This window comes from Tasmannia lanceolata, unplaced genomic scaffold (assembly GCF_043159265.1).
Source record: "Tasmannia lanceolata isolate RefF3 unplaced genomic scaffold, GAP_Taslan_0.1 ptg000019l, whole genome shotgun sequence".
NCBI lineage: Eukaryota > Viridiplantae > Streptophyta > Magnoliopsida > Canellales > Winteraceae > Tasmannia > Tasmannia lanceolata.
The window spans coordinates 28,127,736-28,150,408 of NW_027518696.1; the positions used below are offsets into that span (position 1 = coordinate 28,127,736).

At 40.6% G+C, this 22,673-nt stretch overlaps 1 protein-coding gene across 1 annotated transcript in view; it reads left to right on the forward strand.

The window, feature by feature from the left end:
* The first annotated feature begins 337 nt into the window (after nucleotides 1-337).
* GMII (golgi alpha-mannosidase II) overlaps nucleotides 338-22,673 on the forward strand; it is a 49,222-nt gene continuing 26,886 nt past the window's right edge. Inside the window, exons 1-2 of the mRNA XM_077361612.1 lie at nucleotides 338-1,128; nucleotides 6,475-6,624. Of these exons, the coding sequence (XP_077217727.1) occupies nucleotides 565-1,128; nucleotides 6,475-6,624 (714 nt within the window). The 5' untranslated portion in view covers nucleotides 338-564. The remainder of the gene's footprint in view (nucleotides 1,129-6,474; nucleotides 6,625-22,673) is intronic.

A 22,673-nucleotide genomic window follows, 5' to 3' on the forward strand; every position in this document is an offset into this window, starting at 1 on the left:
GCAAAGGACACTATCATTGTTTGTACTTAGCCCTCCACTATCAATTTCTATATTTACCACTCCCTTCAAAAAACAAATTATTATTATAATTAGGGAAATGATATATTGGCCCCTTTTTTTTACTTGGAACAGCCTCTTAAAGGGAAATGATATATCGGCCCGTTTTTTAACTTGGAACAGCCTCCCTAAGGGTAAAAGAGTAGTCATCAATACACACTAGAGGGGCTGTCCCAAGTAAATAAAAGTGCTAACAAATCACTTCCCAATATTTAAGAACTGAATGATTAAAATAATATTTGGGCCTTGCGAAATCCAAAGCAAAGCCCATCAACCAAAAGGTTCAAATCAATCAAGTTTGAGAACCACTCTCCATAGTATCCTAATTTCTTGGTCCACGCTCTGCAGAGCATTCTATTGGAAGGAATATGGTGCTCGGAATCTGATTTCCCAATTCAGAGTCTACAATGATCGTGGGTCAATGGTAAAAGATCTAAAAGAAGGGCAGCACAAGTAGAGAAGAAACCCTTGTTTGCTGTTCATTTCCACCTTCTTTCATCTACCACCATGGCCTCCTTCTCATCAGCTGGAAATCGGCGAGGAGGAGGTGTAGGTGGATCTTTTGATCAATCCCTCCTCCCCTCATTCAACCCTAAATCCAAACCCAGAAAACCCCGCCGAAAAAACCCTCTCCAAAATTTCATATTCACCAACATTTTTTACATCGGCCTCTCAATCTCCCTCCTCTTCTTCCTCGCAGTCGTCCTCCGTTACGGAATCCCAAATCCCCTCTCCTCTTCCACCCCCAATTACAAATCCCGTTCTTCTTCTTCTCTTACAAGAATCAGAAAGGTTCGAAAACCCTCGGCCTCAGATTCTAACAACGAGGCTGTTGTGGACCTCACCACGAAAGATCTGTACGATAAGATCGATTTTTCGGATGTGGATGGAGGGCCGTGGAAGCAGGGTTGGAGAGTGAATTATAAGGGAGATGAATGGGATTCTGAGAAATTGAAGATTTTTGTTGTTCCGCATTCGCACAATGATCCTGGTTGGAAACTTACGGTGGATGAGTATTATGATCGGCAGTCTCGACATATATTGGACACCATTGTTGAGTCTCTTTCAAAGGTAATGATATATGCTATCAATTCTTTAATTGTCTTTTGTTTCCTTTATCCTGTTAATTATTTGCTCTTGGGTCTAAAATTAATAGGGTTAGGGTTTTTTTATGAATTGTAATTCTTTTTCCCTGGGTTGGAATTTTATTATCTTATAGAAAATAGAGAATGGATACATATTTCAAATTCAAATCAATTGTTGTTTTTCTTGGATTATTTCTACCTTGTTTATCTTAGAACAATTTTTTTTTTCGTGTTATGCAATCGATTATAGTTAGTGATTTCTTGCAAAATGGATCAATGTGAAATTTCTTGGATTATTGTTATTGTTGAGAGGAGAAGAGATTAGAGAGAAAAGGAAGAAGTTAAGGTTTACTCCCCCTTACTTTAGTATTTATATATAAAGAGAACATACAAAGACCACTATGCCCTTAGGCTATGCAATACACCTTCTAACACTCCCCCTCAAGCTGGAATGTATATATTCTACATTCCAAGCTTGTTACATATGTCACTCAATTTTGTATAGCTTAAGGGCTTTGTGAACACATCTGCTAACTGATCAGCAGATCTCGTGAAAGAAACATGAATCTCGCCTCTTTGTATCATTTGGCGAATGAAGTGGCAATCAACCTCTATATGCTTGGTTCTCTCATGAAAGACTGGACTGGTAGCTATATGAATTGCAGCTTGATTGTCACAATACAGCTGAGCTGGAGCAGATGAAGAGAAACCAATCTCTGAAAGAAGAGAACGTAACCAAATAAGCTCCCCGCTGGTATGAGACATAGCACGATACTCTGATTCGGCACTCGACTTGGAGACTATGTCCTGCTTCTTACTTTTCCACGACACTAGATTGCCACCAACAAAGGTGCAATATCCAGTGGTAGATCTCCTATCTGCTGGAGATCCTGCCCAGTCTGCATCACAGAAGCCTTCTACCCGGGTACCATGCTTCTTGAATAGGAGTCCTTTCCCTGGTGCTTCTTTCAAGCAGCGAAGAATCTGAATCACTGCTGCCCAGTGAGAAGTACGGGGTGAGCTCATATGTTGGCTGACTGAGCCAACAACAAATGATATATCTGGACGAGTGACTGTAAGATATATGAGCTTACCCACCAGCCTCCTATATCTGCCAGGGTCATCTAATAAAACTCCTTCTTTTGAAAGAAGTTTCCCATTTGGGTCCATGGGAGCAGACGCAGGTTTCACTCCAAGGTGACCTGTCTCCTCAAGAAGATCTAGTACATATTTCCTCTGTGAGAGGGAGAGACCTCTAGTAGAATATGCAACCTCAATGCTAAGAAAGTATCTGAGACGACCCAAACCTTTGGTTGAAAACTCGTTCTGCAAGAAGGTTTTCAACCTGCGTATCCCCTCTGAATCACTGCCTGTAATGATGATGTCATCGACATATACTATCAATAGCACACAACCAGTAGTGGAATGAGAACTAAAGACGAATTGATCAACTGCACATTGCTTCATGCCATAGTGCATGATCATCACTGAATCGTCCAAACCAGGCTCTAGGAGACTGCTTGAGACCGTATATAGACTTCCGCAACCGACATACTGAGGAGGACATCGCCCCTTGAGCAACATACCCAGGAGGTTGCTCCATATACACCTCCTCAGTAAGCTCACCATGTAAAAAGGCATTCTTGTCATGTGTAACTACAAGAGATAGAAGAACACGAACAGACGGAATCTTAGCGACCGGCGAAAAAGTCTCTAAATAATCAACACCAAAGGTCTGAGTATAGCCTTTTGCCACCAACCGCGCCTTAAGGCGCTCAATAGTACCGTCAGGTAAGTGTTTGACGGCATAAACCCAGCGACAACCAATTGGTCGAGCCCCAGGAGAAAGAGGAACTAACTCCCATGTCTTATTGGCCTAGAGGGCCTCCATCTCAAGATCCATGGCCGCACGCCATCCCGAATGATCAAGTGCAGCTGGTAAAGACTGTGGCAAAGAAACAGAGGACAAAGAGGAAACAAAACTCCGAAACATTGGGGTGAGAGAATCATATGAAATAACAGAGGAAATCGGGTGAGCAGTACTGTGAGAACGAGTACGAGAAGCAATGGGAGAATGTGACATCGGCAGACACAAAGGACCGACGCAGGCGAGGACTGTAACAGTTAAAACCCTTTCTGGGTACGAGAGTACCTAAGAAAGATGCATCGTTCAGCCCGGCGGTCCAGCTTATCAAAGCCAGGACCAAGGTGGTGAACAAAACACATACACCCAAAGACCCTAGGGGTGATAGGAAAGGGGTCATGACCAGGGTATAACACATCAAAGGGGGAAGAGCCACAAAGAACCGAGGATGGAAGCCGGTTGGCAAGGTGGCATGCAGTAAGAACAGCATCACCCCAATAGCTCTTGGGAACTCGCATCTGAATAAGAAGAGAGCGAGCCCCATCAAGTAAAGAGCGCATCTTCCTTTCAGCCACACCATTCTGCTGAGAGGTGTGAGCACAGGAAGACTGGTGGAGAATTCCCCGACTGGAAAGAAAATCCTGGAACCCATGGGTAGTGGAGAAATATTCTCTAGCATTATCTGTGCGCAAGCATTTGAGGGTACAATCAAACTGATTTGTAACCTCAGAATGAAAAGTACGAAAAGCAGAGAAAACCTCAGAACGATCGTGAAGCAAATACAGCCAAGTCATGCGAGAATAGTCATAAATGAAAACAACAAAATATCTATATCCAAAAATAGAAGGAGTTCTCAGGGGACCCCATACATCAGAGTGCACTAAAGCAAAAGGGTGCGAGGCCCGACTAATAAGCCTAGAGGGAAAAGACACACGGTGGTGTTTTCCAAGTTCACAGGCCTCGCACTGAAAAGACTGAATAGGAACAGAAACTATAGAGGTGCGCCGTAAGCGCTCAATGCATGGATGACCAAGGCGGCAGTGCCACTGGTAGGCGTCGATAGAACTGTGTAAAATGGTACGGGGGGGACCTCCAGCCAGACGATACAACCCATCTACCTCACGTCCTTTACCAATCGTCCTCCCAGTCGCAAGATCCTGTAATAAGCAATAAGATGGATAAAATGAGACATAGCAGTTAAGATATTTAGTGAGCTGACTGACTGAAAGTAAGTTAAAGGGAGACTGGGGAACACAAAGCACAGAGGAGAGGGTAAGACCAGGGTAGGGAGAGGTACTCCCTGTACCAGAAATGGGAGTAGTACGGCCATCAGCGAGGGTCATAGACTGAGAGGAAAGAGGGTGAAAAGACCTGAGTGATGATAGAGTACCTTTCACATGGTTCGAGGCTCCCGAATCAATGATCCAGGAGCTCGAGCTACTGAGAAGAGAGGCAGGAGTGCTACCTGGCTGTGCAAAGCCAGCACTGGGAGGATGGGCGGCCAAGCATAGGCGCTGGAGCTCATCATAGTCGGCCTGAGTGAAAGACGGTACAGCTGGGCTGGAGCCGGAGGAAGATGCTTGAGGATCAGAGTCGTCCAGAGTAGAAAGGTGCGCCGATCGCCCGAACTGAGATGGCAGCTGGGGACGACGCTCAGGATGTAGCACATAACAGGTCTCATCACGGTGGCCCTCGCGCCGGCAATGTGTACAATATGGACGAGGTCGGCCACTATATCCCCTGCCACTAGAGAAATCCGTACCCATGGTACGTCCGCCACGGCTAGAGTCACGGCCACGGCCACGGCCTCGGCCAAACATCCCACCACCACGGGCAGGACGATCTCCTACTCCATATGCCGCGGTAGCATGACCATAAAAAACAGCAAGAGTAAGAGAGGCTCCACCTAGACACTGTTGTGCCCGCTGATAGACCTCATCGAGGGAAGGCACAGTGCCAGAACCATAAATTTGCTGGCGAAAAAACATAAACTCGGGGCCCAAGGTCTTGAGAAACTGAACAACTCGAAGCTGATCTCGCTGCCGAGCGGCGACGGCTAAGTCTGTCGTCAAGGGCGGAAAAATGTCAAGCTGCTGACAGTGAGAGACGAACTGACCATAGTATGTAGAAAGAGGGGTGTCACCACGCCGAAGATGCATCCATGCAAAATATGTGGCACTAATACGGGAGAGGTTACCAACTCCTGAAAACATAACCGCAGTATGATCCCAAATCCTCTTTGCAGTCGGAAGCTGCATCATAGTCCCTGAAATCTGTGGGATCATACTCTGCCAGAGTAAACTACGGATATGAGCATCATTCGTTTCCCACTGCTCATAAGTGGGATCCAAAGCCGCAGGAGGGTCACGACGTATGGTGTAGACCTTCCTTTTGGCAATGAGATAAACTTCCACCGCCACTTTCCAATTCATGTAATTGGAACCATCAAGCTTGACTGTGGTCATCAGGAGGAAGGAGGCATTACCCGATGAATGGGAAATAGGGGTAGAAGAAGAAGAGGTTTGCCCGAGAAAGGGATTGTCTACAGTAGGAGGATCCATAGAAGGAACGAAGGCAAAATAGACAACACACGACGTCAAAGTAAGGGACAAGAGAAATGAGAAGGCCTCTAGGGCATAAAGAGACCACTATGTGTGGTGAGAGAATGTGGCGCGACTCCGACGAAGGAGAGGAGAAAAAAAAGACATAATAGGGCCTCTAGGGCATAAATGGAGAAGATGAAAGGTCAGAGTCGCAGAGCGAAGAAGAAAAGAGGGGCGGAAGAAATTTAGACCATAGAGAGAAAGAGGGTTAGAACTTAGGGTGGGAGGGTTAGGGATTTAAGGTTTCATGAGGGATAGGAAATGGGATTAGTAGGGAAAAATGAGGGTTTTCATGAGGGAAAGGAAGGGAGGGGTGAAAATGGGAAGGAAGAGGAAGAGATTGGGGTGGAAGAGAGAGAGAGCGAGGGAGGAGGAGGAGGAGCAGGGGCGGAAAAAAAAAATAAAAAAATAGGCTGGGGCGAGTGGGAAGGGTGGGCGAGAAGAAGGAGAAAAAGGAGGAGCGTGATGGAGGGAGGGAGGAGGGAAGAAGGAGAAGGGGAGCTTCTCCAATGGTCCCTAGGGCACAAAAACCCCTAGGGCTCTGATACCATGTTGAGAGGAGAAGAGATTAGAGAGAAAAGGAAGAAGTTAGGGTTTACTCCCCCTTACTTTAGTATTTATATATAAAGAGAACATACAAAGACCACTATGCCCTTAGGCTATGCAATACACCTTCTAACAGTTATTATTATTATTACTACTACTATTATTAATTTATTATCATCATTATCATTATCATTATTGTGTAATTAACTTTTGGTTTTCATACACTCCATTGTTTATCTGGAATCAGCTGAATTCATGGTCAATATTGTTACTGGGCTCTTGACTGGGAAGTGGAACTGTTTGTACTTTTTGCTTGTAGGATGATCGTCGCAAGTTCATATGGGAAGAGATGTCATATCTGGAGAGATGGTGGAGGGATGCATCAACGTCTAAAAGGAATGATTTGACCAAGTTAGTTCGGAATGGGCAGTTAGAAATTGTCGGAGGTGGTTGGGTGATGAATGATGAGGTAATTGTGATAACATACATATTTGCTTTTTGTGACACGCACACACAAACAAGAACACACACACGCAGGCACACACAAGTATAGACTCAAATTCTGTAGGCCTCAATATAAGAGTATAAGAAAATCAGTTTATTGCCTTCATAGTTTTTGAATGGAAACCAAGATCATAGATAATTTAGGCAGTTTCCCTCAAAAGTTTACTCAGAGCTGTGTACATGCTCTCACCCTATTGATATTGTATACTCATAATGATGTTTAAAACTAGGACTTGGAGATGGATTCACTTGACTTAGCCAAGTCAACCAATTTTTTCATTGACCATGCCAAGCTTTTCATCACCCCGTCAAGTTTTTCATATTTTTTGATTGACTTGATAGGGCGACAACAAGGTGACATGGTCAGGTCAATGATTGACCAGGTGAGTTATAAAATATTGCTTTGTATTGCTCTATTAAGAGAAGTGCTAGAAAACATAATTTATTTTTCTATTTGTGCCTTGATGTTCAACATCTACAATATAGTGTGATTTTCCATCTATCATAAAATTCAATGTGCTAATATGAGTATAACAATTTTTTTGAATGTATTGATGACGGTTACCATGTTTTACTATAGAACTCTTCATTCCCATTAGGCCTTCTTCCTTGCAGTTATTGGTGCCATATTTTTCATGCTGCATTCCCTCGAGGAGATGGATTTTAGGAGGTTACCTTATGCATAGGCCAGAGATTTGGAGAGGGATTTTGATTAAGAGGAACTGAAGGAAGTGAAATTTGTCATGGATAGGGACTAAGCTCCGGGGACGGATAGGTTCAATATGGCTTTCTTGCAAGAGAAGTGGGAATGCAAAAGGTGGTCGACATGCATCTTGTGACGGGTTTTTTCCTTCGTGATTGCATAAATAGGGAAGTGAAAGTAAACTTTGTGACTTCAATCTTGAAGAAGATTGGTACAGTGGAAATCAGGTACTATATACTAGTGAACTGGGTGGGTAGGTAGTCTCCATAAGATAATCATGAAAATTCTATATCCAATGCAAAAAAAATTAACTGGAGAGGTCATTTTGCTATCCCAAGGCGCCTTTCGGGATGGGTGACAAAATTTAGATGGGGTCCTAATAGCTAATAAACACTTAAGTCATGGAAGAGAAGGCAAATTACGACTCATATGTAAAATTGACATGGAGAAGGTGTAAGACGACGTCGATAAGGGGTGTCATCAAATGTTTGCTTGGGAGAATGGGTTACACGGAGAGACGAATGATGTCATGCATCTTGCCTCCGATTTTTTATTTATTTTATCTTGAACGATATGTATTGTGGGATATTTCGAGATCTTGAGAGGCTCGATTAATGGATCTATTGTCTCCTTTTCCAATTGCAGGTCTATTTCAACACCAACAATTATAATAAGAAGGATAGTAGTAGACAGTAAAAAGATTGCAAATCACCATATGTGTAGGATTATGGTTGGTGCTCCTTATTATTTGACCTTTACATAGCCCGACAGGGAATCAAGTGTGTTAGTTTATACATGATTCATGGCAATAAAGTTTACATGTTGCAAAAGAAATTAAGAGGCATCTCAAGGGAACTATGTCATGGTCTGTTTTATAGTCTTGAATCTTGATCAACAAAAGGAAGTCAAATTAGCTGGTTTTTCAAATACTGATTGGGTAGCTGACCATTATGGTAGCAGATCAAATACAGCGTACTGTGTCGTTGTGAATTATTTTCCTATCTCAAGTAGTAGTCGGAAGCAATGCACAGTTGCAAGATCTAATGCAAGAGCGGAGTAAAGAGACTTTAGCTGCTGTAAAGATAATATGGCTTAGGATATTCCTTTAGGTGTTACAAATGGTTTCAAAGTGACATTTAAAGCTATACATTATTACATTTATAATCAAAGCACGATCAATTTTCACAAATCCAATATTTCATTCCTAAACAATCAGATAGAGATTTATTTTCATTTTGTTAGAGAAAGAGTTGAGATCGTAGTTGCCGGAAACTCCTTGCGTGGGTGGGAAACCCGTTTCTCCTAAAATGCGTTTCTTGCGGGTGAGAAACTCGTTTCCCCTAAATGCGTCTCCTGCGTTTTGGAAACGTTTCCGAAACATGATAAAAAATTGGACAAATGTTTTTGAAACGCATCTAAAAAAAAATTAAATAGAAATTTGAAATTAACAAAATTTAAATCTACAAAACCACATATTTTGCCCTTGCCTTGTGTTTCATGTGTGTTTTTTCTATGATTTTCTATCGTTTTCTCGTTTCTCATTTCTCATTTCTCATTTCCCCTATATTTTTTTTCATGCGTTTCCCTTCTCCGTTTGAAGTTTCGTTTCCCGAATTCGTTTTCCACCTTGGTAATTATGGTTGAGAGTGATGAGATTGCTCCTCACTTTGTGCCAAGCAAAGACCAAGCAGAAAACATCTTTACTAAAAACCTCACAAGTTTCCATTATTTACATCTTTCTGACATGCTGTACATGTTCTGAGACATAGTTCAACCTGAGTGGGAGGGTTGGAAATAGCTAGTAAGTCAGATGTTATCAGTACAGTGCATACATACTAATGATATATTGATATGATGTATTTTATTAGAGGAAATGGTTTGTGTGCATCTGCACAGATAAGCTATTTGTGCATGGTTGCACAAACCATAGTGGGGGCCACATTTTTGGGGTGATCCAAAGCATTCATTTGGAAGGCCCTTCCATGGATAGGGTGTGTACCAAAAATCAGCCTTATAGGATCATCCTAACCCAGACAAAGTTGGAGGGGAAAATGGACAGACACTGTTTTTGCCCATTTTTTCCCTCCACAAATGGCAGGGTTAGGATGATCCTAAAGGGTTGATTTTTTGTACAGACCCTATCCATGGAAGGGCCTTCCAAATGAATGCTTTGGATCCCCCCCCCCAAAAATGTGGCCCCCACTATGGTTTGTGCAGCTATGCACAGATAGCTTATCTGTGCAGCTGCACACAAACCATTTCCTCATTTTATTATTACTCCCAGCCCTGTAAATAATTAACTTAGCCCTATAAATAATTAACTTTATGTCAGTACATAGGATACTGTTTAGGGCTCATTATGAAAAAACATAATATAAACCCTACGAATTACTTGGGGTTCCCTCTTCTCTCCACTTTTTATTTTTTCCTTCTTTTTCTTTCACGCATCAGATTGCAAGAGTTTTCACTTCATTGACAATCAAACACCATTAGTGTGGATTCATTTAATAACATAAGTTTTACTCATCGTTACTGGAAACTTACTCGTTGGATGGGAAGCTTGCTTCTCGCTTCCCAAATTTTGGTAAGTGTGCTTTCTACACTCTTCTCGCATGCTTTCTACACGTTTTCTCTTAGTTAAGTGTACACTTCCTATTTAGGTGATTATTTTTTCTTGAAAGAGTGTTTTCTCCTTTTGCTAATGTCAAAGGATTGTATTTGAACCTTAAAAACTCATCTTAAGTTTCAAATGTAACTTACGTCTGTCTTTTTCCAGAAAACCATCAATAAATCTACATGAATACAACTTGTGAAACTATAAATCCCTAAAAATTGTATTTCTAATCAGTCGCGAATGCATCTTTACTGCTTGTAATCCTTACCAACATTAACCATGCCTCACTGATCTACTATAAAACTACTCTTTCTATACACTTCTTACATGCTTCATTTTGACTTTCAATGACGCTTTCCACACATTTCCTCTTTACTTTTTTTTTCGAGCTTTTTTTTCCCGCATCGCTTCTCACACTGGTTTCCCACTCTTTCTACTATGGTTTTACTTTCCTTGGGCCATTCACCTTAAACCCGAGTTTTGGGTGGGTCGCCTAGAAATCTAGGCTAGAGCATAGGCCACCCTCGCCTAGGAACATAGATATTTGGACAACAGAGATTTGGATCTGCGTAGAGACATGTCTGGAAATGTAACTTTGGCGTTGCTTGGACATTTTTAGTGTGAAACTGCCAGTTACTCCAAAAACTTTTTTTTATACTTTAACATTCCCCCTCACGTGCGGCCCCTGGCCTACACATGGCACATGTGGCCCCGCTTTTGTGTTGACCATTGCATGTGAATTTTGTGACATCAAGGAGGTTTGAACTCAGGACCTTTGCTCTGATACCTTGTGAAACTACCAGTTACTCTAAAAACGTAAGCGTAAGCTGTTGGAGAAGGCGTTTTGTATTCTTTCGTACTTTTAACATTTAGTTTCTGATCTTGCTACCAGGTTTGAAAAAGATCCATCAAAGTTTTTGATGATATTATTCTCTCTTGCTGTTCACAGTGTCATGCTACCTCTACGGTTTCTGTCTTATGCTTCATCTATTTGGAGTCTCAGTTTTGGTGATTATTGGAGTCCAAAAAATGTAGGCCACCTGTGTATCTTTCTATCTCAGTCCCTCAATTAACTTTGTCAGTCTGTCAATCATCGGCACTAGCAATCAAGATCCTGATTGGTAAGAACTTAGAAATGTATATTGATGATTACTTAAGAATTCTTAATTTGACTAAGACTGAAGTCAAACAGAAAAGTGAAACAGGACATTCTTAGACCATACTTATGTACACGGTCCTTAAATCATTTCAACTGTTGAAGAGGCTTCGATGCCCATAGGATTCTCTATTATCAATCCTTTTATAAGATATGCAAAATTTTGTCCATAGATTTAAGCATATGAGTTAGTCTTTTCGAATTAGGAAATCAGTGGCAGGGTCGATTGTGGAAAAAAACTCCAGTTTGCTTAAAACTGAAATCTAATGCCTCAATTTGGCTTGTCATGGGCAACTGTGCTTGACGCCGCCGGAGCTATCTCAGATGGATCCTCAATCTGAGCCCGCTAGGCCCACCAAGCCTAGGCCCCAAGCTTAAAGGTCCAAAGACAGTTGCAGTCCATGATTTTGGGGCATCTTTTGCGTCAAAACTGAATTTACTCACAGCTTTAAATATAGTAAGCGATACATGGTTGGAAAGATCTACGAGTCTACTTTCCAACGCAACAAACGGTTAGGAAATCGGAGTTATGTGGAGGTAGTTATGGCCATTTTTCTGAGAAGGGTTGAAGCTGCCTGCAACATACGAATTTCAGCAGTTTTGGGTTTCTTTTTGCCTGCTGTCCAGCCCATTTTTCTAAACGTTTTTGGCTATGATTTAAGTTAATTTTGAAGCTCTCTTTATGCTTTATCAAGTTCCAAAGACCCCCATTAAGTTTGGTTAAATAGCCTTATAAGTTAGACGTAATGTAGTTTTTTTCTCCCTTTTCTCTTGAAACTTGTGTTGTCAAGCTAGGAAATGTTGTTCAAGCCTTTGGTAATGCACCTATGGCTGAAGGGTTGTTCCATGCCTACTTAAATGTTTATTTGGGCTGTAGAGAGGAGAATTATGCAGAGAATTTGAATCAAGTTTAGCCTTTGACTTTTGAACAAGGAATTCTTCTTGTCTTATTTACTCTTATCCCTTGGGTGGATTCCTTTGGGTGGCGAGCTGTTTCATCTCAGTTTTTCACTTGTGTTTCCTCCTCTCTTCTTCATTTGTTTGGTGTCAATTTGGTATCAGAGCTTGGGTTTCATGGCTAGTCGTTGTTGTCGTGCACCAAACGTCGAAGAATCCCCGGTTCGTGAACGAGCCCTACATGAGGTTGAGATGGATGATTTGAGGAGACAAGTGCAACAACTTCAGTAGCATTTAGAACGCTACGAACATCTGGAACATGATGATTCGCGTCATGATTCAGAGAATGCTAGAGCTGACGAAGAGGATATTAACCCCTTTCACTGCCTCCGTCGTCAAGCGTCGAGCGAAGAGGTTTCTCCACAATGTCAAGGTAGAAGGAACCATGATTACTAACGGGATTATGATATTAAAGTTGATATTCCAGATTTTGAAGGAAAAATGCATCCGGATGAATTCATAGATTGTCTTAACACGGTTGAAAGGATCTTTGATTACAAGGATGTTCCAGATCATCGCACAGTGAAGCTTGTTGCTATAAAGTTAAAGAAACATGCTTCTATTTGGTGGGAGCATGTCAAGAAATAGCGCGCTCGTGAGGGAAAGAAGCGAATTGAAACATGGGAAAAGATGAAGAAATAATTAAGGAAGAAATTTTTTCCAGAGAACTATCGTCAAGGTGCTGTTCTTAATCTCATGAATTCAAACAAAAGGAGCTGTCCGTGGAAGAGTATACAGCCCAATTTGATCATCTTATGTTGCGTTGTAATGTTTCTGAGCCGGAAGAAGAAACTATAGCTCGCTATCTTGGTGGGCTTCGTAGAGAAATTTACAATGTCGTCCAACTTCAGCCGTATTGGACTTATAATGATGTATTCAAGCTAGCAATCAAGGTGGAGAGGCAACCTAAGGAATTACGTGGAAATAGCTCTCGCTCTTGGAACAAAGGAGGCTTTGCCAATCGGGGAAGTGTCTCTTCTTCCAAGGCCCCACTGGCCAACAAGGCACCTAATCCTAAACCATTTCCTAAGCAAGATGTAGCAGCTGATTCCAGCCGTCCAAACATTTCTAATCCATCTTCCCGCCAATGTTTTAAGTGCCAAGGATTAGGCCACATCGCCTCCGATTGTCCCAATTGTAAAATTGTCTCTCTTGTGGAAGAAGAGATAGAAGAGGAGTCAGAACAAGAATGAATTCCATTCAATGATGAGTTGGAGGCTGAATAAATCACTTATGGAGATCAAGGAGAGAGCCTAGCAATTCGTCGTAGTCTAAATGCAATCCATCTAGAAGAAGACAATTGGCTTCGAAATAATATCTTTCATACTAGATGCACCTCACATGGCAAAGTTTGTGATGTTATCATTGATGGAGGAAGCTGTGAGAATGTAGTGGCTACAAGAATGGTGGAAAAATTGCATCTCAAAATAATGGAGCATCCCTGACCTTGCAAACTTTCATGGCTGCACAAGGAAAATGATGTAAAGGTAAATAAAATATGTCTTCTTCAATTCACTATAGGGAAAAACTAGAAAGATGAAGCGTGGTGTGATGTTGCACCCATGGATGCTTGTCACTTGCTTCTTGGGCATCCATGGCAATTTGATAGGAGGGTTATTCATGATGGGTTTAAAACACATTCTTTTCAGAAAGATGGGGTAAAAGTCATATTGGGTCCTTCCAAATTAGAGAGTACTCCTAAACCTGTTAAAGGAGAGGGAAGCATTTTACTCTCTAAATCTGAATTTGACAAAGCCTTGGAGGAAGCTAATGAGGCTTATGCCCTTGTAATGATTGAGGAAAATGAAGAAACAAAGGAGGTCCCTTTTGTAATGCAGCCCCTTCTTAAGAATTTCATGATGTTATACTGGAAGAGATTCCCCCAGGTCTTCCACCATTGAGAGACCTACAACATTTTATTGATCTCATTCCCGGTGTCACACTTCCTAACAAGGCAGCTTATAGAATGAATCCAAAAGGGCATGAAGAGTTGCAAAGGCAAGTTGAAGAGCTTATGGCTAAGGGATTGGTTAGGGAAAGTATGAGTCCTTGTGCCGTTCCCGCCCTTCTTGTTCCAAAGAAGGATGGTTCTTGGCGTATGTGCGTTGATAGTAGAGCGTTGAATAAGATAACAATCAAATATCGTTTTCGTATCACACGCCTCGATGATCTTCTTGACCAACTACATAGAGCCTCTATTTCTCCAAGCTTGACCTTCGAAGTGGGTACCATCAAATTCGAATGAGACCTGGAGATGAATGGAAAACCGTGTTCAAAACAAGAGATGGCCTCTATGAATGGATGGTTATGCCTTTTGGGCTTTCTAATGCTCCTAGTACTTTTATGCGTCTTATGAATCATATCTTTAAACCTTATATTGGAAAGTTTGTTGTTGTCTATTTTGATGACATTTTAGTGTACAGCAAAAGTGAAGAGCAACACCTTGAGCATCTTCAAGAAGTTTTCAAGACGTTTAGGGAGCAACAGTTGTATGCCAATTTGAAAAAGTGTCATTTCTTCACAACTAGCCTTGTCTTTTTGGGCTTTGTTGTTTCTAGTGAAGGTATGGAGATGGATCCGGGTAAGGTTGAAGCCATCATCAGCTGGCCTACTCCAAAATCACTTCACGATATTCGGAGTTTTCATGGTCTTGCTTCCTTTTATCGTCGTTTCATCAAAGGATTCAGCGCCATCATTGCTCCCATCATCGAATGCTTGAAAGGGGGTACATTCAAGTGGTCCAAAGTAGCACAAAAGAGCTTTGAATTCATTAAGAAAAGGATGAATTCAAGTGGTCCTATCCTTACACTTCCAGGTTTCAACAAGGTATTTGAGGTTGATTGTGATGCTTCAAACGTGGGTATCGGTGTGGTACTTAGCCAAGAAGGTAAGCTTATTGCATACTTTAGTGAGAAATTGAACGATAACTGGAAAAAAGTACTCTGCATATGATAAAGAATTCTGTGCTATCGTTAGAGCCTTGGAACATTGGAGTCACTACCTCGTTTCCAAAGAATTTATCCTCTTTTCAGATCATGAGGCATTGAAATATATAAATAGCCAGCACAAGCTCAACAGTAGACATGCTAAATGGCTTGAATTTCTACAAGCCTACACCTTTCATATCAAGCACAAGTCCGGCAAACAAAATCAAGTAGCGGATGCTTTAAGCCCAAGACATTCCTTGCTTTCCACTGTGCAAGTGAAAGTCATAGGTTTCGAAGTTCTAAAAGAGCTCTATGGATGATCCATTCTTTGACAACATTTGGAAGGAATGTTTGAAGGGTCCATTTCATCACTTTCTTTTGCAAGATGGCTATATATTCAAGGACAACAGATTGTGTATTCCACAAGGCTCATCAAGGGAAGCTATTATCAAAGAAGCACATGGAGGTGGACTTGGTGGACACTTTGGTAGAGACAAGACCCTTACTCTTGTTCAAGTAATTTTTTATTGGCGTCATATGGTTCGTGATGTTTCAAAGCATCAGGAGCGATGTAGAACTTGTCATATTGCTAAAAGTCATTGCCAAAATACCGGTTTATACAGTCCATTACCCGCCCCTACAGCACTATGGGAAGAGTGAGCTTGGACTTTGTGGTGGGTTTACCGCGAACTCAAAGAAACAAAGATTCTATCATCGTGGTTGTTGATCGGTTCTCCAAGATGGCGCATTTTGTACCATGCAACACTAGTATCGATGCAACTCATGTGGCTGAGCTTTATTTTTGAGAAATTGTTAAGACTCCATGGTGTTCCAAAGACAATGACATCTGATCGTGACTCAAAGTTTATGAGCCATTTTTGGCGCACCCTTTGGGAAAAGCTTCGAACTACTCTTCAATTTAGCTCTTCTCATCACCCACTAAAGGATGGATAAACAGAAGCAGTCAATCGAAGTCTGGGAAATCTTTTGAGGAGTTTATGTTAGAGTAGGTCCCCTAAAACCTAGTATATTTCCCATGTTAATCAATAAAAGTTTTTTTTCATGACAATTAATGGGTAACTATAAGTTAAATATTTGTGACATGCTACTTGTTATGGACAAGTATTTGTCCTTAGGTAGCAAAGTAGGAAACCCATGCTCATGGATTCACAGATCCTAGGGAGCAAGGAGATATGAGATTCTTGTTCTTTGCAGACCTTAATAGTTCCTAGTTGGGGTTGAGGTTGGACACCTCTTTCTGTATACAATTAGCATCTATCTTGCCAACATGCACGAGATGTGGAGTGACTTATCTCAATCACTTCGATAGTGGACCCTAAGCAAGATAGAATGGGTATGACAATGAGATTGCGTACTGAACGGGATAACATTCGAATAGCTTGTGGACATGAGATAGTTGAGCTATTCTACTAGACAGGATCCTTTACATGTCCTTTGACCTGAGGGGTCATATTGGTCTGTTGGCGAGCCTCTCATTCTTGGTCTATCTAACCGTGATTCTCTTGGAGTCACTAGAGGGTAGTACTGGAGTGTTGGACAAACCTTCGAGGTCAATAGTAATACCCGACATGGAATTCTCCATCTATTTCATAGGATAACATCCTACGGCTTTGGTCAGAGCAGTAAGCCTAGAAAAATACCTGGCCAGTTGGATTTGATAAAATGTTTATCAAAATGATTTCACAAAATAAGTTTTGAAATGTTTTCAGCAAATGCATTTGCGGGCCAACACTTCTTGACTGAAAGGTATACCGTGAGTGACCCCGGGGGGTACTTGATGTCCACCCTCCGTAGGACTCAACTCAGTAGATGTGGACTTGGAGAAAGGACTTGCGCATTTGATGTGTATAGGGGTATGATGATTTGACGGTTATCTTTAGAGTTACGTCTCGATGGAGGCCACTAACTCAATACGATTGTAGCATTGGCTACGAAATAATAATCGCAGTGGGGCCCACTTGTGGGTTGTGCAGGATCTACCGTTGAATCCCTGCTACGATCCCATTCACTACTCGATTGACCTATTATTATCTATTAGATAGAGGTCCCGCATTTATTTGGTTGCTTACACGAACTAGTTTCGTGGCATTGGATGCATTGAAAGGATATATACAATGTATATAGTGTATATGCACTATGGGATATATTGGGAATACCAAAATGATTAAGTATAAACCATAAGGGTATTTTGGGAATTATAGAAAAATATGGATGGAGTTTTTTTATTCCATTGGATGGGAGGATATATGTCTATTTACTTAAAATAATTAAATAAATAATTGTAAGTTTAGCTTATAGACTGGTTTTACTAAAACAGTCATAACTTACTCATCTCTGGTAAAAAATTAATGTGTAAGTACTCGGTTCGAAGGATTTTGAAAAATTTACAACTTTGTAGTTTATGATTTTTTCTAATTCGGCCATTTACTTGTCCAAAAATGAGGTCGAAATTTGACCTACAAGCTTATAGCGGGAATGTTGAAAAAGGAAACGATGTGTGAGATATTTTTGGGATTGTTTTTATCCAATAAAGCAACCATGTTTCCGTTTTTTACTTTGAAAAAACTCAATTTAGGGATTTCTATAAGTCTAAGAATTTCTAAAAACACTCCCTCATTGTTTGGTTTCTATTTTTGAAAAAGCCAACTAGCTTGTTTCCAAATTGGAGCTTCTAACTATGTCTAGTTTCCATATTTTGTGAGATTTCTCTAGAAGCTTTGGGTTGCGTATATAGAAATTGAGAAGAGAACTCTATAAATACAAGACAAAGGATTAGAGTTTGCAAGAGCTCTTCCATAATTCCATGTGTTGGAAATTGGTAGAGACATGCCAAAGTCTTTCTCTTCTTCTTCAATTCCATCAACTAGTTTTGTCTTTTCTAAGTTAAAGAAAAACATCCAACAATGCTCCATTGATTTAAATACATATTTCCACATTATAATCTGATTTAGATAAGGTTATAAAGTAAACAAAGAGTTGTTTAGAAGATCCTTTGTGCAAAGAAAGGAATCCATCGGTTCAACTTGCGGTTTCGCATCGATTCGATCGTTGGCGATTTTCGAGGAGTAGATCACGAAGACATTTTTTTTCTCATCAGCAAAATAAGGTATTTATGTTTATGTTTATTAAATCACATTAAAATCAATTAGTCCCTAGGAATCCTGGGTTAGAGCAAAATTTTTGTTCTAAACAGTTTATTCTTCCGCAACGTGTAGCGATTTTGCTTGTGGTTTTACAACCAATCTAACAGTTTAGTGGGCAACAACCTTTGCCAATGGGATCTTACATTGGCTCAAGCTGAATTTGCTTACAACCGGTCTTCTAACCAAACCACCGGAACTAGTCCTTTTGAAATAGTATATGGGCATAATCCCATTAGTCCATTGGACTTAGCCCCACTTCTGGTGCAAACATGGAGGCTCGTGAATAACTATCAGGATTTTAGGAGCTCAATGGGACCAAATCTTCATATCCATACAACCATCAATGATAAATACTTCTACTTCAAGCAGTTATTGAACATATCAAATAAATGACTCAAAGATAGGATTTTACGGCTCAAATAACTGACTTTATTCGCTGATTCATTGCTGTCCATAATATAAAAGAAAGATCTAGGGCCCAAAAATTTATTAGAAAATGACAGGCTCAAAATATGCTAGGATAACTTATGGGGAAGTTTCCTATGGGTTTCCAAAGGCGAAAGGGGTCCTAAAAGGGCTGAAATCAAGGAAAAATCTCACCATAAAAACCCAGCAGTCCTTTCACTTTGAATCTTGCTATCAAAGAGACCAAGAGAATAGGGGAGAAGCCCGTGGTCGCGTTCCAAAATTCCGGACAACAGTGTGCCTCCAAGTAAGTGATGAAATGAGTATGAAAGAAGAGAATAAGAGAGGGAAATCAAGAAGAGATGAAGGTAACGAGATAAGAATCAAGAAAGTGTGTGAAATAGAGAAGGAAATAGAGAGACGAAGAGGGAAGAGAAAGAGAGAGTGGGGATAGAGAGGGAGGAGAGGCGAGTGAGATAGAGGGAGAAAGAGACATATGGAGAAGACAGAGATAAGAGATAGGGGTGAGAAGAGAGAGATAAGAGATAGGGGTGAGAGAAGAGAGAGATGAGAGAAGAGAGGTGTAGGGAGAGAGAGAGAAACCTACCACATAGAAGGAAAGAGGAGAAGGATTCACGCCTTAGGCGTGGAGGAGGAGAGGTCTTCGGCTCCCTTGCTTTCACAATTTCTTATTCTAAAAAAAAACTAGGGCTTTTCTCCCACCATACTCTATTATATCATGTGTTATGAGGGTGGGCCCAGTTTCCAACCAGTAGAATTCTTTTATAACTTAAGTGATTTAAGTTATATCTAAAAGACTCTTCTACCCTTCCTAACAACACATGGGGAAGATGGCCATAAGGGTAAAAGGGTCAACTTAGGGGAAATCTAATATAATAAAGGGGAAAAGTTTGTGCAAAGTGTGGGCCCTAGATGATGTGGACATCCCCCACATCTAGGTCTCGAATAAAAATAGAAAAATAGTCCATAATCCTCAAAATAATAACAAAACTAATGTGCTATGCAATAAAACCAATGATGTGGACATCCCCCACAATTTTGATCTAGGAGGACTAGAACTCGAGGCGAGCTCTTTTCAACAAGGGGAGCATGATGCATATTGTAGGCCCAATAAGTGGCATATTTGCCCATTAGAGCTTTTAGGATTTTTATATCCATGTCATTTAGTTTCTAGGATTTTTATTTCCAGGTTTTAGTTTTTATGGATTTTATTTCCATGTTATTTTATTTCCAGGTATTTTAATTGCCTATATATAGGCCTCTTGTATTAGGGTTTTTAGATTTGGATGATGAATGAATGAATTGAGAACATAGATTCTCCCCTTATCCTTTTCTTCTTCCCTTTCTCTTCTCTTATTTCTCCCCTCTAAATTCTGGACATCCATCTTATTTCTTGTAATCTCTTCCCCCTATCTTCTTCTAATCTTCTTCTCCTATCTTTCCTTCCTAGTGGATTCTAGGGTTCTTCTCCCATTCCTTTATTCTACTCTTATTCTCTTCCCCTTCTCGTTCTCTTTTCCCCTCTTTCTCCTCCTTGGGCCACATCAACTTCCCACCACTCAACATTTTAGTTGAGATGTAGAGGATCACGCCAAATACATCAAGAGGTTGCATGAGCAAGTTCGGGATCACATCATCAAGCAAAATGAGAAGCACCGAAGAAATGCTAACAAGCACAGGAAGCCGACAACATTCAAAGGAGACTTGGTATGGATTCACCTTTGAAAGGAGCGGTTTCTGCCTGGACGTCATGGTAAACTTAAGCCCTCGAGCAGATGGCTTTTCAAAGTACTTCAACGTATCGGTGAAAATGCATACAAGATTGAGCTACCCGGAGAATATGGTGTTTCAGCTACTTTTAATGTAGCAGATGTTTCTCCCTACAATGATGAAGAAAATGAGTATAACTCGAGGATGAGTTTGTTTGCAGCGGAAGTTTTTGACGCCGGAGCTATCTCAGATGGATCCTCAATCCGAGCCCACAAGGCTCACCAAGCCTAGGCCCCAAGCTTAAAGGTCCAAAAACAGTTGCAGTCCATGATTTTGGGGCATCTTTTGGGTCAAAACTGAATTTACTCACAGCTTGAAATATAGCAAGCCATACATGGTTGGAAAGATCTACGAGTCTACTTTCCAACGCAACAAACGGTTCACAAATCGGATTTCTGTGGAGGGAGTTATGGCCATTTTTTTGAGAAGGGTGAAGCTGCCTGCAGCATACGAATTTCAGCAGTTTTGGGTTTCTTTTTGCCTGCTGGCCAGCCCATTATTCTAAACGTTTTAAGTTAATTTTGAAGCTCTCTTTATGCTTTATCAAGTCCCAAAGACCCCCATTAAGTTTAGTTAAATAGCCTTATAAGTTAGTCAAAGTAATGTTGTTTTCTTTCCCTTTTCTCTTGGAACTTGTGTTGTGAAGCTAGGAAATGTTGTTCAAGCCTTTGGAAATGCACCTATGGCTGGAGGTAGGGGTGTAAATGGATATTCGGAAATTCGATTACCGTCCGCATCCGAATTCGTTTAAAGTGAATATTATCCGAATCCGTTTCAAGCGGATATTATCCGAATCCGTTTATGAGATATCCGGCTCTTAGCAGATGCGAATCTGGTAAATGGTATATCCGATCCGTTTAACATCCGAATCCGAGAAGTAAATCCTTTTTATTTATTATTAATAATATCATTAATATTTATTTTTAGTAATGACACACTATCTTTTGTTTCTAAAAGAAAAGAAAAATAGCCTAAACCCATTCCATCAAAATAGCTCAAACCCATTCCATCATATACAAAAAACAAAAAAAAAGGAAAAACCCAAAGATTACTACCAACACTATCATCCATCCCCACCGCCTCCCTCCCTCCCTCTCTCTCTCTCTCTCTCTCTCTCTCTCTCTTTGCCTTTGTTTTAAAAGGAAGAAGAGGATCTCATATATTTTAGGGTTTGAGAGTTAATTTTGTGAAGAGAATGTAGAGGTCTAGTTTTAGGGTTTGGAAAATTCATTTGAGTAAGAAAGAGAAAAAATATGAAGTGCTGCAATAAAATGTTCGAATTTACTGGATAAATGGATACGGATAATATCCGAATTCGAACAGTATCCGGCGGATACGAATTCGGTAATAAATATTAAATATCCGTCAAATCCGAATTCGGATAGTGTATATTGTAATCGAATTCGGATATAGCCATATCCGCTCCGAATTCGATCCGTTTACACCCCTAGCTGGAGGGTTGTTCCATGGCTACTTAAATGTTTATTTGGGCTGTAAAGAGGAGAATTTTGCAGAAAATTTGAATCAAGTTTAGCCTTTGGCTTTTGAAGGAGTTGTTCTTCTCTTATTTGCTCTTATCCCTTGGGTGGATTCTTTTGGGTGGCGAGCTGTTTCATCTCAGTTTTTCATTTGTGTTTCCTCCTCTCCTCCATTTGTTTGGTGCTAGTGCTACCTTCCGTAAATGCTGTCTACACCTTCTATTATGGATACACAGGCTTATTCACAGGCCGCCTCTGTCAAAAGAATAGCAAAAGAAAGTTGGACTCTAATCATATGATATCAAAAAACACATAAAAAGAAAAGATAATGAAGTGTTAATTGGGACTTAATTTATTTATTTTTTGAGTGGTAAAGATTTGAATTATAAAGAAATAAAAACCGGGGGATCAGCGAGATGATCAATGTACAACCCAGATAGAGAAAAAAACCTATTATCAATCCTTTTATAAGATATGCAAATTTTGTGCATAGATTTAAACATATGAGTTCGTCTCTGCGAATTAGGAAATCTGCCGCGGGGGTCAAATTAAGGTCTGGATTCTTGATAGATGTTGATATCCTTTTATTTGTGATCAAGAACTTTATTATGAAGAGAATTTAAGCTAAGAACTGCAAACAAGGAAATGGCCCATTATGAAGTTACAACTCCAATTTGCTTATAAGCCATTCGGAAAAAAAACTCCAGTTTGCTTAAAGCTGAAATCCAATGGCTCAATTTGGCTTATCATGGGCAACTGTGCTACCTTTCGTAAATGACAGGATCCTTCCAAACACTATGTTTATTCAGTATTGATTGA